Raw genomic sequence first — 17,754 nt, 5'->3', positions numbered from 1 at the left:
AGATGTTGTTGTGGCTATCCTCCCTTTCCATTACTCTCCCATTCCCACTACTTGCCCATCCCCCGGTGTGGCAGCCCTAAATCTGAAACAAGATGGATTCGGGGCTGACAGACTGCCTCCCCTCAAGCGATGATAACATCCTAAAATGAGACAAGTGACAGGTTAGAATCAACATCAACTAACCACCTCTTCACCCCCAGGGGGCCCCTTTGGCTTATTGGAAATTTTTTCGTGAAACTGCTTTACCAATCTATCTGCTTTTACATCCCAACTTTTTACCCAAGTGGCCTCAGACAACAGTTACCCCTTCCAGTGAATCAGATTGACCGCTGTGTAACCTAGAATCTAGGATTTTCCTCATTTCATAATGCTCTTCACCCTGGACCACTATTGGTTTGGGAGCTGGCTGATCTCTCGGTCTTAATTGGGAGGTAATAATCGGTTTCTATAACCTGCTATGGAATGCACTGGATGCACTTTCCCCAATAAGTGAGGGAGACTTAGTTGCACAGTTACTGGATTTATTACTTTCACTATTGAGAACGGTCCTATGAACTTTGGACCTAGTTTCTTTGTGGGAAGCCTTAGTGGACAGGTAGACCCGGTTGCCCACTTTGAAAGAGGGTTGTGAGGATTGGTGTTTATCTGCCTGATGCTTGTACTTCTCAGTGGCTTGGGCAAGAGCCTGCTTGGTATTGTCCCACCCTTTTCTTAGTGAGTCCATCCACTTGGCCAAGGACATTGAGGTGGGTGGCTTTCTAGGCAGCTCGGGTATAGGCACAAAGTCCATTCCGCTGGTGACTTGGGGTTAAGCCTGTGCTACTATGGAAGGCGTTGATGTAGACTACTTCTTCAAAAGGCAGCAGATCGGCCCAATTCCCCACTGAGTCAATGGGAGAATCCAGGTTGGGGGTTAGTCTCTAGTCTTGTTGCTCTTCAGACTGAGTTGAATTCTGAGGACACACCTCCCTGTTAATGGTCCTCAGATTTCAATTCAGTCTAAGCTCGTTCAGGTCCCTTAAGGGCTCTGAAGATCTTGAGTTTTAGGAAAGAGACTTTTATTATTACTCCATGAATCTCCCATCGACACCGGAGTCTGTTGGAAAGGTTTGACAGCTGTCCGACTTTGTTGGCACAGCTGCATTTTGTTTTTCGCGCCTTTTTCCTTGTATTTTTTATTTTTATTTTCCTTTTGGTTTAAAACTTTGGATGCGGACCTAGCAGAGCCCCAGGATATCCCGTGTAGACAGGACTGGGACAGGAGTCATTGACCGATCCTTCGGTCATACTCTGAAGTGAGTCAGAGCTGCGGCAACCGCGAGCCATTTAAACCTGCCATTAATACAGTGGCTGACTCAGGTCCTGCAGGCAAGCTTCTGGACGGTATCCAGGCTTGCTACTGGGGAGTCTGTTCTGGATCTGGTCGTCCAGACCGAGTTGACAGCTCCCCAAATCACCATGGCAGCTGTGAGTCACGTAAGATTTCCTGACAGATTGCGGCACAGCCAGCATTCTGCTTGCAAGTTCCTGATCCACCAGGGCTTGCCGCAGTTTAATTTTTTTTTTCTTGAACACAGCTGCCTCGTGTAGAGGAGCAGCGCTGAGCTGACAGTTAAGCTCTTTTGGCCATCTTTGCCACCTGGAGATGCACGGAGCTGCTCAAACAGGCTCAAGCCTGTTTATTTTTTCCTTCAAAGTTTTTTTCTGTTTCTCTTGTCATTCGTTTTTGGCATGAACAAAATGGACGCCATGGAGACCATTCAGGAGGTGACAGCACCTCAGCAGTGTAGAGTCAGAGCTGTCAAAGGCTCAGCTAAGCCCAGGTCAGCTGGCCTGGAGGTTGCAGCCAGATTAGGGCCAGGGCTCTGGCTCCTAAAAAGATTTCCAGGGCTGAGGAAAAGAAGGCTACATGAAGGCAGAGAGCCTTAGATAAGGAGTTTGACAAGGCTCTGAAGGGATCCAAGATGGCTGACAGCTCCCTTTCACGCCATTTTCCTGAGGAGGCCTCACAGCAGGAGCAGTCTGGAGAGCTTAATAGACTGCATTTAAGATCCTGGTCACCAGGTGGCTCTAATGAGCATTTGTTACAGCAAAGCCTCCCAGTTTCTGTAGATGCTGAGGTCTCTATTTATGACCAGTCAGAGATGCCTGAGGCAACTGACAGGGGAGGCAGACCTCAACAGGGCCAGAGCTGCTCCCGAGGCTACCTTCACCCCTACAGCGGCTGGGCTATACCTAGAGGAGCCTCAAGAGTCAGAAGATGCCCTCTTTCATGAAAGCTTGGCTCTCACAAACCATCAGGCAGGAGATAGCTGCAGAACTACGACAGCAGTGTCAGTATTTGGTAACCTCAGGGGAAGAGCCTGCCTTACCCAGGAATATTGGCAATCTTTGGGTGAGTCAATGGTCTGTCAGAGGCCTTACTCTCTGGCACCCTCAGTGTGGAGCCAATCTACCATTTTAGAGATAGAGCTTCCAGGAGACAGGGTCTTTCCAGAGGATGAGGTAGTCATCAGGCACTCCAGCATTCAAGGGCCTGTTCCATCCCAGGAGGAGATGGCTCTTTGCAAAGCACATCAAGTAGACTCCTGGGCTATTAGGGCTTCTACAGCACCATCTTTCTTACTCAAGCCTCATTGTGTTGGCTTAAGCAACTGCAGGGAAGGTTCCCAGCTGAGGACATTCGAGTTCATCAGGATCTCAACAAGATCATTGCTGCTGCCGAATTTACTGCGGACGCAATGCTGACTGCCGCCAAGTTTTCTTCACAGGCTATTGCCTTATCAGTGATGGCTCGTCAGATGCTTTGGCCCCATCATTGGGAGATGGACACCAAAAACAAATGAAAGCTGGCTTCAGACCCCTTTAAAGGGGAGAAGCTATTTGGGGAGTCTGGAACCTTTCTTAGTTGAGACCAGAGACAAGCGTAAGATACTCACTTCCCAAGGGAGGTGAGCTGACTACTGTCCCTCACCCCATTTTCGGAGGCTCTCCTTTAGGCTAGGGCAAGATTTCCCTATCAGCAAAGGCCCTTTTTCACTAGGCCCTCCTCACAAGCTGATAGACCTTCCTTTGGAGCCAGAGGCCGTCAGCAACCACAGGGCAAATGGTCCTTTCGTGGCACTGGCAGGCCCTTCAGACACCCCAAGTGACATCAGAGTCCATCCTCCCAGAGGGGGCCGTCTGGATCTCTGTGCAGCAGTGGGAGGAGACCACAACAGACGTATGGATCAAGGAAACAATAGGATTGTGGCTTTCCCTAGAGTTTCTCTCCTCACCTCCAAGGTCTTTTATCTGTTGCCCCGTTTCCAGAGACCCTGCAAAGAGGGGTTTCATGGAATCGGCAATCCAACATTTGTTGGATATCCAGGCCATCCAGCTGGTTCCATTGGACCAGAGTGGGTCAGGGGTTTTATTCGATTTTGTTTGTCATCCCAAAGGCCTTGTGAGGGTGGTGAGCAATCCTCAATCTCAAGGGACTCAACAGGTCTCTGATCTACAGAAGATTTAAGATGTACTCTCTCCATTCAATTCTGGAGGAAATTCAGGAGGGAGTCTTCTTGATTTCTGTGGACCTGCCGGAGGCATACCTCCATGTGCCTGTTCATCCAAACCAGCATCAGTTCCTGAGGTTTTGTTATGCCAGTCGCCACTTCCAATACAGAGCACTTCTGTTCGGCCTGTCATCAGCCCCACAGACATTTACCAAGGTCCTGGCGGCTGTGGCAGCATACCTCAGAACTTCACCTGTCCGGATATAGTGCTACTTAGACATCCTGATTGAGTCATCCTTGCACCTTCAAGCAGAGGAGGATCTGCTTATGACAATCCAGGTCCTTCGGGAACACAGATTCTCAATAAACATTGACAAATGCCATTTAGTACCCTAACTCGACTCTTACATTTGGGGGCGATTATAGACACTCTAACTGGACAGGTCTTCCTCTCCCAGGAGCGCCAGGACAGCATCACAGACCAGATTCTGTCCTCCAGAGGGGCTCCTCTCGTCTTGCTGTCTCAGCTCCTGGGCAAAATGATCTCCTGTATCAGCATTGTCCCCTGGGCTTGGTTCCATGCCTGGTCCCTGTAGTGGTTCCTACTCCCCTATCAGAGGGTGGTCCGGGGCAACTCAGCGACAAGGGTTCGGGTGCTACTGGGGGTACTTCTATCGTTCTGCTGGTGGCAGTCTCAGGCCATCAGCTGGGATTGTTTCTACAAGGAACCACAAAGGCCATCACAACCAACGCCAGCCTCTTTGGCTGGGGGGCTCACCTCTGAGCCCAGGTAACCCAGGGGCAGTGGTCGCAAGAGGAGCTACACCACAATATAAACTGGCTCGAACTTAGGGCGGCCCATTTGGCACTCAGGAGTTTCCAGCAGGAGATCTCGGGACAGCATATCCTCCTCCTCACAGACAATGTGTCCAGCAAGGCCCACATAAATCGGCGTGGGGGCACTCACTCCAAGTCTCTTATGTGGGAAGTGACTCAACTGTGCATTTGGACAGAGAAACACATTCTATCGATACAGGCAGAACACATCTTGGGAGTCTCGAACGTGGAGGCAGACTGGCTAAGCAGGGCCACAGTCGACCAGTAGGAGTGGTGCCTGCATCCCAGTTTATTCCAGGAGCTTTCGAAGTGATTCGGCTGTCTGATTCTCGACCTCTTTGCCTCTCCGTCGAACGCCGAACTCCCAAGATTTTTTGCAAGATTTCCAGCAATGGGGCGGAAGGGGTCAACAATCTACGCTGCCCGTGACCCCAGGGCCTGTTGTACGCCTTTCAGGAAGGTGCTGTCAGAGAGGGTGGTGGTCTTGCTGTTAGCTCCATACTGGCCCAGACTACTGTGGTTCTCCGATCTGGTCAGCCACTCAATTTCCAGGCCTTGGAGGATTCCCCCAGACAGAGTCTCCCTCAGCCAGGATCCCATCAACCATCTGGAGCCTGAGTGGCTCCAGTTGACCATCTGGCACTTGAGCAGGGGGTCCTGAGTTGGGAGAAGTTCTCCAAGAAGGTTATCCAGACAATCCAGGCGACCAGGCGGCCTTCCACTACCAGAATTTATGATGCAATGTGGAAGATTTTCTGCAGTTGGTGTTCGAGATGTCACTTTGACCCCACCTTGGTGTCAGTGGCAGACATTTTGGAATTTCTGCAAGAGGGTTTGGACAAGGGTCTCTCCCCTATGCTTTACGATGACAGGGGGCAACCTTGGCTTTGGTGGTTTCATTCGAGGACCTTGAGCTCTGGTGAAAGAATGTTGTTGTGGCTATCCTCCCTTTTCACTACTCTCCCGTTTCCACTGCTTGCCCCTCTCCCACTGTGGCAGCCCTAAATCTGAAACAAGATGGATCTGACACTGCAGAAATGGACAGACTTACATTGAAGATTAAACAGAAAGAAGATACAGAATACTACCAAATATGGAATTTATTTTATCAATGGCTGGAAAAAAGGGATAAAGATTAGGAATATAATTTGTATTGTTAAGCAACCAAAATAACCCAGACGACACGATGTTTATTAAGCACTATCTAAATGTAATAGTAGAAAATTAATAAAACTTTTTTAAAAATATGATTGTATGCATAGCAGATATCCACACACCAACCTTTTATATACCAAGTATATTATAGGTTTCTGGTGCTTGAGGTGCTCACTTTACATGGGATGTGGCACCACTAATGGGGCCTGCTGGACATGCATGCAAAACTGTCTTGGTCTCTTGCCTGAAAATGAAAGATACAGAGGAGCTACTTTGCAACTCCATTGAATGTTGAAAGAAATAATTCAGCAAAATTATTTTGAATGATTAAGAGTCTAGTGTCACCTGTCCCAGACAATCCCTTATTGAATCTTTTTGAAGCCTGCTGTGATAGATTTGCAAGTAATTTAAAAGATATATTCATGCTAAATTTTCACTGCTTTGATACAGTATCTTGTGAGGTGTCCAGTTATAAAATCTCAGAATATAAAGATTGCAGTGTTGGATGTAATCTGGTCTATCTCAATGTCCACTGGAGGAATCCACAACCACAGTATCCCAGATAAATTGGCATCCAAATTCTGTTTAAGCAGAATTCTGGAAAGTTGATCACCATTTGAGCCAATCTTTTCTACTGGTGAACAGCTCTTGCCACTGATAATTTTTTTCTGATATCCAACTGAAATTTATATCCTTGTAATTCATTTCTTGTGGCTGTCATCTAGAACAACTCTATACAACCCATCCATCTTATACATGATAATCCTTCAGATACATGAGGACAGCTTTCATGTATCTCCACAATATTCTGTTCTTTACTATTGATAACCAATATGATAATTAATAATTCAACTGTTTTTCATAGACTTTTCCTCCCCTTGCTAATCATGTACCATGGTCAACTAAACCTGTTACTATGTAAGACCAGATCAACAGATCAAGAATTTATTCTAAGGACTCACAAACTGATTGCTTATTAATATGTGTCAGAATTTCATCCAATATTAATAATAAGCTGACAAAACTGTTTGCTTGCTTGCTTGTTAAATTTATATGCTGCCTATACTCCCCCCCCCACAACTTTTGGAGTAAAAATATTTATTCTTTTCCAGTCCTTTAGCACTGAATTTGTCCTTCATTATTTCTCCAAAATGGCATCCACGAACTTCTTCAGAATTTTTGGAGTAATTGATTTGGTTCTACGAAAGTTGTACAAGGGACACTATCTGACCCACTTATATGGGACTCTTAAATTATTTAGGTTTAAAAATGTGTGGATAGGAAACTTATAGGTTTTCAGCTTATGTCATGCTTCTTTGAACCTTTCCAATCTACATTGATTTGATGAAACCAAGGAGTGATGATTGGATGGATCCAGGGTATAGAGGATACTTCTCCCACAAGCTGCTCAGAGCATCCAGTAATGGGAGGTGCTTCAGTCTCTGCTTGATTAGGCTGGGCTTAATTTGCGGAATGCTCCTCCTCCTCCACAGGACTCCTCCCTAGCGTTCCTTAGTTTTGGCTCAGCCTCGTGAGAGATAGGCAGTGCTTTTCGTTAATCCTTGGCCGAAACAGGAGAATTCTCGTTAAGGTTTGCAGACAGTCAATTCCTGTTCTAACAATTGTTCTGGCCGTAGGGGATCGCATTATCAGGAAGTGCTTCTTGTGCTCCTAAATGCAGGGAGGCTTCAATTTTGTCCCCCCACCCCCGCTAGCCCTGCCCTTGCCATTGCAATCACTGCCCCGTTTTAACATTCAAACAGCATGGCTTTTTCTCTCTCGCTCTCTCCCGAGTTGTATCGAAATTTTTTCCCCCAAGAACGCCGTTTAGGGGTGGGGGTGTAATTGCCTGGTTATTTTCACCCCTCCCAGATGGTTTAGCTCTAAGGGAAAGCTGTTGGAGCTTATCTCTTTTCACCGCGGGAGATTGCTGCTGGTGCATGCGCCACAAATAATGGCCGGTTGCCATTTTTGCTGTAAGGGGACCGCGTGGCCGCGTTGAGTGCTAATTCAATAGACTGTGTGAGGTAATCTTTATTCCAGATTAAAGGTTTTTTTTACACAAAATACCTTGAGGAATCATTACAACCTCGTTTGTAACTTATTTGAGGCCTTTGCTAATTCGTGTTGTTGGCTCAACCCTCACAGTTCTCCCTATCCAGCGGCACAACAGTGAGCACCTAGGCCAGCGTCCGCCTGTGCAGGGAAGCTGTTGAAGAACTATGGGTGATAATTTGGCCTGCTAGGTGTTCTCAATTTGGCTGATTGGGACATCCAGTTTGATATATATTTGTATACCCATATGCTCTGATAATAATAATATTAAGATAATCATAATAATCATACCAATATAATACTAGCAATATCATAACAATAATAAATTATTGTTGAGATACGACTCAATTTTGAAACAGATATCCATATTTATATATATATATATATATATATATATATATATATATATATATATATATATATATATATATATATATATATATATACATATACATATATCACATATACATATACATATACATATATACATATATATATATATATATATATATATATATACATACATACATACATACATACATACATACATACATACATATATATACATGGGGATTTGATTTCAGGGCACCCTGTCCATTCTTGGCCAGGTCCCTGGGCGTGCCAACCACAAAAAAAAGGGACCTCTAAGGCATCAGAAAAGGACGCCAACAGGCGCCACAAGGCACTGGAAAAACAAATAGATAAGTGCACACAGGAGGCTCACAGGACTTCTCAAACTTCCTCACCCCACAGTCCAGAGCCGCCATCCTCTTTCCTCCCTCCCCACCCCAGATCTCTCCCTCTCATCCAGGCGCAGCGTGGCTCCCCAGAGTCAACAGGCCCAGTCAACTCAATCACCAACCATGCGAAGGATACCCGAAGTGACTTCACACCAACGGCTGCCAGTCTTCGACAGGAACAATCTCTTCCAGATGATGTGCCAGAGCGAATGAAGACCTGGATAGAGATGGCTATCTGTCAGGGAATCACAGCAGGCCTGCAACATGCGGTTCTGACCCGGGATCATCCTGCACCCGCTATGTATGATTCGCAATCAGTTTGATCATTGGCCAGGTCGGAGCAACACTATACCTAGGTACAGTTTCAAGGGGGTATGCTCCTACAGGGGCCGCAGAAGGAGGAGCAGGAGGAGGAGGCAGAAGAGGTGAAACACATTGAGCAGATGGACCAGAGTGAATCAGAATCAATACATGATACTGACCCGGCCATGTCAGAAGCAGACTCCTTAGAAAGGGGGATGTCTGAGGATGAGGGCCTTGTTCCCGATCAACCTGTATTTACAGGCTTATTCCGGCCACAACTTTTCAAATCTCTATTGTTCAAGGCCAAAAACACTGCGCGCCTGGACAAGCCGGCCCCTTCTACCATTCCAACTCTGTCAGACGAGGGACCAGAGGATCTCATCTTCAACCAACCTGTAGTCGAGGCAGACGTGATTCTAGTCCTTCACATGTTTGCAGACCTGGTACAGAATCAGTAGGCTTCTGCAGCAGTGTACCCGGCCCCCATGGGTTACGACAGGAAATTCTTTAATTTGGCCCCAGATTTCTTAAAATTGTTGAATACTCCTGAGGTAGACGAACCCATTGTGGGATTAGCATCCTCGTCCTCCATTCACAGTGAGGCGCTGGAGGCATTAAAGCCAGAGGACAAATGGGCTGAGCAAGCCCTACACAGGGCCCATCAGTCTGATGTGTGGGCCAACAGAGTGGCCACGGCCGCTTCCTTCTTTACCCATTCTTCCCTTAGATGGCTCCAGCTATTATGGGAGCATGTCCCCAATTCCAACATTAGAGCACACCAAGACATTGCAAAGTTTATAGCAGCCGGTGAATTCTCAGCTGACGCAACCTTTCATGCAGTTACATTTTCAGCCAGAGCCATTACTTTACATGTCACAGCACGACGCTTGCTATGGTTAAAGAATTGTCAAGCGGATATTAAGCATAAATGCACGCTCGCTTCATCTCCTCTTGCGGGAGACAGACTGTTTGGCCCTTCCCTCGATCCGCTTCTTATCGAGACTTGAAACAAAAAGAAAATTTTACCTTCCCTCTTTTGGAAGTCAGACCCTAGAAACCCTCAGTCCTTTCGGAGGTGATCCTTTCGGCCCTTTTATCAGGGACCATTCTCAACCAGATACCAGAGACCCCCACCTTTCCGACCAGGGCAACAGCCAGAGAGGTCAGACTTTGGGGATAGGAACAGAAGGGGTGGCCAACCCAAGAGATCCTTCCAAGGAGCGGGAAATAGATCTTTCTGGTGTCCAAGATAACCCCATCGACCTGGCTCCCATTGGCGTCCACCTTAAATTATTCACGGACCAATGGGACTCCTCAACATCTGATTCCTGGGTCAGAGACACGATCAGATTCAGCCTCGCGCTGGAGTTTCAATCCGCTCCCCCAGACTTCTTTATGTCGTGCCCTCTTTCTAGAGATCCAGTTAAACGAAATCTTATGGAAACAGCTATTCAGCACCTACTGGACATACGAGCTATCCAACCAGTAGCTACCGACCAACGAGGGCGAGGTTTCTATTCACATCTTTTCATTGTCCCCAAAAATTCGGGGGGTGGAGAGCAATCTTGAATTTGAAACGCTTTAATCAATTTTTAGTATATCGCAAATTTAAAATGCACATCCTGCAATCTATCTTACTTGGTATCAGAAAAGGTGACGTCCTTACATCCATAGATCTGACGGAGGCATACTTACATATTCCCATTCGGCCTTCTCACTATAAATTTTTACGATTCCGTTATAATAATCTCCATTTTGAATATGTGGCTCTTCCTTTCGGACTAGCCTCTGCCCCCAGGACCTTCACAAAGGTTCTCGCAGCCCTCGCTGCTCATCTCTGGGGTGTCCCCATACAACTACAGTGTTACTTCGATGATATCTTAATTTTGTCATCTTCTGTTCATCAATCAGTCATAGATACTCAGACCACATTACACTCCCTACAACTACACGGGTTCTCAATCAATTGGGAAAAGAGTCATTTAACACCTTCGACTCGATTAATCCATCTGGGGGCAGTCATAGATACAGTGGAAGGCAAAGTTTTCCTGTCACCAGATAGACAAAACAGCATTCATCAATTAGTTAAGGAGATCAGGGTTCATAGGAGGGTGTCCCTAGCTGATCTATCAAAATTGTTAGGCAAGATGATCTCATGTATATCTGTTATTCCTTGGGCCCAGCTCCACACTAGATCCCTCCAGTGGTTCCTGCTCCCGTACCAGCGATCCGGCCGAAGCAACCCCAAATACAAGGTCAAAGTTCCATCACAGGTCCTCATATCTCTCCTCTGGTGGACTAGACCGGACATAAACAAAGGTTGCCTATTCAAAGAGCCCCACAGACTTACCATCACCACCGATGCCAGCCTGATTGGATGGGGAGCTCACTTTCAATTGCTCACAGCCCAAGGCCACTGGTCCTCCATAGAACAATCGTGCAGCATAAACTGGCTGGAGCTTCGAGCAGAGTTGAGCAGAGTTGTCGTGCAGGTTGAGCAGAGTTGTCGTGCAGCATAAACCTGGCTCTCCGCAGCTTCCTTCCACAGGTACGCAACCAACACATATTAATATTGACCGACAACGTAACCGCGAAAGCTTACATAAACAAACGGGGGAACTCAGTCGAAACACCTCATGTGAGAAGCGGAGCGTTTGTGTTGTTGGGCAGAGAGCAACCTGATTTCCATCAGAGCAGAACACATTTCAGGACTGTCGAATACACAGGCAGATTGGCTAAGCAGGGCCATGATAGATCCATTGGAGTGGCGCCTCCATCCAACCCTCTTTCAAGAGTCGGTCAGGACATTTGGGCAGCCAGTGGTAGACCTGTTCGCTTCCCCCCTCAACGCTCAGCTCCCAAGATTTCTTTCCAGATACCCCTCGCAAGGAGTGGAGAATTTCAATGTGTTCCATTGCCGTTGGCCCCTGGGGCTTCTGTACACATTCCCTCCATTTCCACTGATCCCCAAGGTCATCCAGAAGCTGCTCGATGAGAGGGCAGAGCTGCTTCTGGTAGCTCCCTACTGGCCCAGATGGTCGTGGTTTGCAGACCTCCGCAGTCTATCACCACCATGGAGAATTCCGCCAGACAGGGTCTTGTTTACCCAAGGACCCCTTCAACATCCGGACCCTCAATGGTTGCACCTGACCGTCTGGAGGTTGAGCAGAGTGGTCTGAAGAACGAAAAGTTTTCCAACAGAGTTATCGCCACCATCCAAGCTGCCAGAAGCCCCTCAACAACTCGCATCTACAATGCCACATGGTCCAGTGTACAAATGGTGTACCAAGTCTCAAATTGATCCCATTTCTCCATCTGTGGCTCAAATCCTAGAGTTCTTACAAGAGGGGCTTGACAGGGGATTATCACCTAATACGTTGAAAAGACAAGTGGCGGCCTTGGCATCAGTCATCACTTATGAAGGTCTCCTATCTCTTTCCCATCATCCATGCATACAGTGTTTCCTTCGAGGAGCCACAAACTTACACCCGCCAACGGTTCACCGTTATCCCACTTGGAACCTTAACAAGGTCCTTCTTGCACTCACTAAGTGCCCTTTCGAGCCTTTGCAATCGTCAAGTCTCCAATTTCTGACGTATAGTTTTTCTTGTAGCGATCACTTCCGCTCGTCGTATTTCAGAACTGGCAACCTTGTGGATCAGACAAGATCTTTGCATCTTCCATTCCGACAGGGTCATCCTTCGTCCTGATCCTATGTTCATACCCAAAGTTAATTCAGCCTTTCACAGGGCACAAGAACTGATACTTCCTAATTTTTGTCCCAGGCCATCCCAAGGGCTGGAACGACAATAGCATCGGCTGGATGTGAGGCGAGCGTTGCAAATATATATTCACTGCACAGCCTCTTTCAGAAAAACAGAAGCTTTATTTGTGTCTTTTCAGCCCAACACTCAGGGATGCAAGGTCTCATCCTCCACAATAGGCTGTTGGCTACGGGCCACAATAGCGAAAACGTATCAGACTCAGTCACTACGGGTGCCCAAGGGCATAACAGCTCATTCAACAAGGAGCGCCGCAACATCGGCAGCATGGGCCACGCAGGCACTGATCACTGACATCTGTCGTGCTGCAACCTGTCCATCGCCTTTCATTAGGCATTATAAAATAGATGTGTTTGCATCAGCTGAGGCCTCCTTTGGCAGAAGGGTTCTGCAACGGGTCCACAGGGACCAGGAGGGGATCCCAAGCCAGACGGAGTCCCTCCCGTAGGACAGGACAAGCTTTGGTATGTCCCACTACTGGATGCTCTGAGCAGCTTGTGGGAGAAAGGGCGTTGGTACTTAACCTGACACGCCCGTTCTCCTTGAGCTGCAAAGAGCATCCAGTCCCACCCTCTTCCATCTGGTGGGATCCTGTTTCAGCCAATGAATTTTTAGCATATTAAGGACGAGGGTGTTTGTCTCTCTCGTCTTTGCCAAAACTGGGGAACGCTAGGGAGGAGTCCCATGGAGGAGGAGGAGGAGCGTTCCGCAAATTAAGCCCAGCCTAAACAAGCAGAGACTGAAGCATCTCCCACTACTGGATGCTCTTCGCAGCTCAAAGAGAACAGGCGTTTCAGGTAAGTACCAGCGCCCCAGCTCTCCATGAAGCGTCACTGAGTTTAGAGAAACTGTAGAGTCTACTCCTGAAAGCACTTTCTGGATTGAAAGGTTTATGATAACTTTCCCCCAATAATGAATATATTTTGATGAAGGACTGGGAAGTAAAGAGAGAAATGTCCTTGCAGCATTATTGGAGAAATAGAATATTTTCATCTGTTTTAGTTTTAGTTTAGCTCTAATTTTAGGACTTACTTTGGTCATTTGGATGTGTGCAGAAACATTCAGAGGAAATACACCTTTGTTTATTTCCCAGTGGCTTTTTATACTCTGTGATTGGTATCCTTCTGAATTATCTCCATGACAGAATTGGAGATATGACTTTATAGTAGTTCAAGTGTCGACCTACAAGGAATTAGCTTCAAGAATAATTGGGTGACTCTGCCATGACATGCTGGCTGTTATTTCTGGGGTTCCCCAAGGCATTTTGTTTCAAATATTCTTCTCATATGAAACCACTAATGATGATCTTCAGCAATTTCCAGTCAGAAGAACATCAGTTTGTGCATGACACCCAATTTTTTACTTCTTCATAATGTCTGAATTGAGAGGTGTGATGTATGTCCCAAATAGATGCCTATATGCAGTTATGAGGGCTAATACATTGAGCTGTAGCTGTGGGAATTACATTGAGAGTTAGAATTTTCATAGCAGGAATGCTGAAAACATACATAACTCTAAGGATTGAAGCTGATAAAATGAGAACCTCTGCTTCCTGGCTGGAGGTAGTTTTTACATAAACATCTACCCAAGGTCACCAAGGAATCTGCCAAGTCTCTGTTAATTAGAAGGATACATAGAGTAAGCCTAGAGTTTAAACTTTTGAGTTTTTTTAACTGCCCATTCATACTCTTCATGGCTGGCTTTTATGCTGTGGACCAATCACACAGTGTAGTGCTCTTCTACAACTTATTGTTGGCAATCAGCAGCTACTACAATGCTGATCTCTTAATAGTTTTTTTGACTATTTTTGAGAATCAACTGGCTACAGAAGCACACTCTGTTTAATCTTTGAGACTTTTGATTCCCCAGTATGCAAATCTTAACGTCCACCACCACCACTACCACACTCCACAGCAAGTACTCTCCTACCATTTCTGCCAAATAAATGGATGATGCTATTGAAATGATACAAGAGGGAACCATAAATGCTGCACCCCCAGTTGTTTCTACAGTTAGATAATCAAATATAATGCTTATCATGAATGCTTATGCCCAAAATCTCACAAAACATCACTATCAAATGTCAATGCAAGAGAAATATGTTAACAAGAACTTTCTCTTTTTTTGTCAAGAAGGAGGCATTGTTCACTCCCAGACAAATAGCTCCCAGCTAATCGGGTGGCAGGCAGAAGCAATAGTGCTGCAGGGGCAGCATGCGATTGGCGATGGGCAATTGAGGGGCTGGGGGGCCAATGTGCGATGCATTTTTTTAAAAAAAGTACTGTGGCTGCTCTGCAAGTTTTAGGCCCTTGCAGGTCAGTCACCAGGACCTGAATGGGAGTGGTGACAGGAATAGCAGCTACCAGGGCCACTGAGGGAACAGACAGGCGAGAGTGAAGCGGGGGAGACCAGAAAGGGAGGGAGGGGTGCTTCAAGGGACTTCACAAAGACAGCTTGGTTTGCAACTCAGTCAGCTCCCATGAGAGGGGAGGAGGAGCAAGGCTGGCACGGCTTCTAGCGTTTGGGGGGGGGGGCACAGCAGGAAGACAGCAAGGCCAACACGGCTTCTCCGATTGCAGAGGGCATGGGAGGATGCAGGCTAATGGCAAGGCTGGTGTGGCTCCTAGTGTTGCAGGGGAGTTGGGCGGTTGCAGCAGGCTTTTTACTTTACCCTTCCTGTTACTTCCTTATTGCAAAGGCATGCCAATTTATTATTAAAGTACAGCAGCATTAACTGAATAAATGCTGAGTTTACACTGGTTGAAGTAATTACAATGGTGATTAAAAGTTTGTATTTCTTTTGAATTTTCAATATTTTTTTATAAATATGACCTAAAACTTGATCTGTTCTCCACAAAAATCCTAAAGCTAGATAAATATATCCAAATTAAACATATAAGTCATAAAGATTATTATACCTGTTGATTTATTGACTGAGAAAAATCATCCAAAGCTACATATTTGTGTTTGGCCAAAGAATAGATCACATTTTAGGGCATATTTATGTACAGATATTGAAAATTAAAACAGGTTCACAAATCTTTAAGCACCACTGTGTATAGTGTAGGGATAAACAGTCTTCCTCATTATTGATACCATTGCTATGATTCCCATCCAAGAACATCCTGTTTCTTCTGCCATGATTTGGTTTTTCTTAATTCTGCCCATTCAAGTAGTTCCTACTCATAAAATAAGAGATGATTTTTCTCCCTCTTTCTACCATTCCCAGTTCAGGTTCCCCTTTTATGTCATCTCCATCTCCTACAAATTTTCCTCTCTGCATCATTTTTTTCCTGTTCTTACTGATCCATCTCCCTTAGTCTTTAGTACTTCTGTATAGATAGAATTGCCTCTCTTTCTATCCCTTTCCAGTCCAGTTCCTCCTCTTATGAACATTTCTGTCTGTATAAGGGAAAGAACTGTTGCTGTTTGTTCTTGCCTATATCATTGCGGTCTCCTTCTCACTTCACCTCTCTTCCGTCCCCATGCATTGCATCCATCTTAATACATCACAATATTTCTCTCTTTAAAAAAAAACCTTATGTATAGATTGTAACATTTACGTAAAGGGATTTTCTGATTTTTATGTATTCACAATAAAGATTATAAAATTATTCACTTTACATGGAAATATTTTTCTTATCAATGAATTACTTAGAATGTATGTACCAGTTACTTTCAAATGTATATACTTTATAGTGTCAAATGTTATTAAAACCAGTTTTCTTGCCTAAAACATTCTGAAGAAAATTGATTAATAATGCTTTGCTTTCTAGGTGCTCTGGCATCTTGATATTTTTCGACGCAGTTTTCGACAACTTACAACACACAAATGCATGGGAGATTCCTGTATATTTTGTGCCCTCAAAGTAAGTGATAGAATGAATTCAAGGGGAGTCAACAAATATATATCTATGTAACTATTAGAAGTATCTATATCTATAAAAAAGAGTATTAATTTCATTTCAAAAATACATTTATATTGATTTATAATTTCATGTTTATATGTATATTGTAGATTGTGCAGCAATTTCACTAGATTTGATATCCATTCCTCCAACATGTTCCTCCAAGCATGTCAAGGGATTTTACAAGGCTGGCGTTCACTGGTGTTTTCCCCTCCCCAAACATCAGCAAAAGCCAGCCTCCTGAGCCTTTTGGGAGGGACAACCACCAAGCGAACACCAGCCTTCTGAAAGGCTCAAAAGGCTGCCTTTCACTAGCATTTCCCCCAAATTTGAGATACATTCCTCCAACACACCATTGTTTTTTCTGGGGAAGCTGGCAGAGAATATTGCAAATGTTGATCACATTATTGTGGGGCAGGGGTCACAGATTGTAATTGCAAAAAAAGTTGCCAGGTACCTGAAATTCAACCACATGACCGCATGATGAGACCATTTACAACAGCAAAGCATAGCACCTGCTGAAAGACTGTCATAAATATGAATGCTCATAAAATAACCAGTTAGAAGTCAGGGGAAGGAACCAAACAAATCTTATCTAGAACATTCTTTATTAGAAAAGACTGGAGTGTTTCAAGTTTTTTTATTTAGAAAATGATAGATCATGGCAGAGGTAAATAAAATTATGCTTGGGGAGAAAGTATTTCAACAAAACTAAAATGGGAGAGTATTAAGATAGGCTGACTTTTACATGTTAGAAGTAGTGTTAGTAATGGTCAACTTTGCTTATTTGGACAAGAGAGGGAATAAGGTTATTTGTGACTATTATAATGACTATATAATCTTCAGAATTAGAAAAAAATTAAACATAATTTGTTGGGAAATTTGTTGGTGAATAATGTAGTATCCAGATTCTTTTTACAGATACAGGTAGTCCTCAAGTTACAACCGTAATGGAGCCTGCCCATTGCAGTCATAAGTTGTAACAGGCATAAAGCAAATCTGTCATATGACTGAATTTACAATCTTTCTTGCAGTGATCATTTAAATGAACACTTTGGTCATAAGCAACTGCTGCAGTCATTAAGAGAATGCAATGGTCATTAACCAATTGTTGCTATGTGACTGGTTTTGCTAAAATAAACTGGAAATAATTGTCAATTTTCAGCAAAACCATTGTAAAATGTTTTCGTATGTTAATGGGATGATGCAAAAGGCCATGAACTGGTTATCTAGCGCCAAAAATACAATCATGTGACCCTGGGGCGACTTTCAGAACATTGAATCTGGGTCAAGTAGCATGCATCAGAATTCCAGTCATAAGTTGAGGAATACCTATACATGGCTGACCAATCTTTTCTTGAAAATTTCTGGTGATATTCACTAGTTCATGAGACAGGCTGTTCCACTGTTTAACAGCTTTCACAATCAGGACGTTCCCCCTTGTTTCAAGATTGGACCTTCTCTCATTAGTTCTTCTCTC

General features: G+C 44.8%; 1 protein-coding gene and 1 long non-coding RNA gene across 3 annotated transcripts in view; one reads left to right on the top strand and one right to left on the bottom strand.

Moving 5' to 3' along the window:
• Nucleotides 1-17,754, top strand: part of USP54 (ubiquitin specific peptidase 54) — a 153,725-nt gene that overhangs the window by 44,294 nt on the left and 91,677 nt on the right. For both annotated transcript variants that reach the window (XM_087963735.1, XM_087963736.1), the window contains exon 3: nt 16,143-16,235. In XM_087963735.1, coding sequence (XP_087819861.1) covers nt 16,143-16,235 — 93 coding nt within the window. The remainder of the gene's footprint in view (nt 1-16,142; nt 16,236-17,754) is intronic.
• LOC148130779 (uncharacterized) overlaps nt 1-17,754 on the bottom strand; it is a 201,150-nt gene that overhangs the window by 101,668 nt on the left and 81,728 nt on the right. The gene's annotated exons all lie outside the window — the stretch shown is intronic.

Source organism: Notechis scutatus, chromosome 4 (assembly GCF_049901735.1).
Source record: "Notechis scutatus isolate UNSWTSFEM ecotype Mainland chromosome 4, rNotScu1.2, whole genome shotgun sequence".
Lineage (NCBI taxonomy): Eukaryota > Metazoa > Chordata > Lepidosauria > Squamata > Elapidae > Notechis > Notechis scutatus.
The sequence above is the reverse complement of the archived record's forward strand: the minus strand, read 5'-3'. Positions and strand labels throughout refer to the sequence as shown.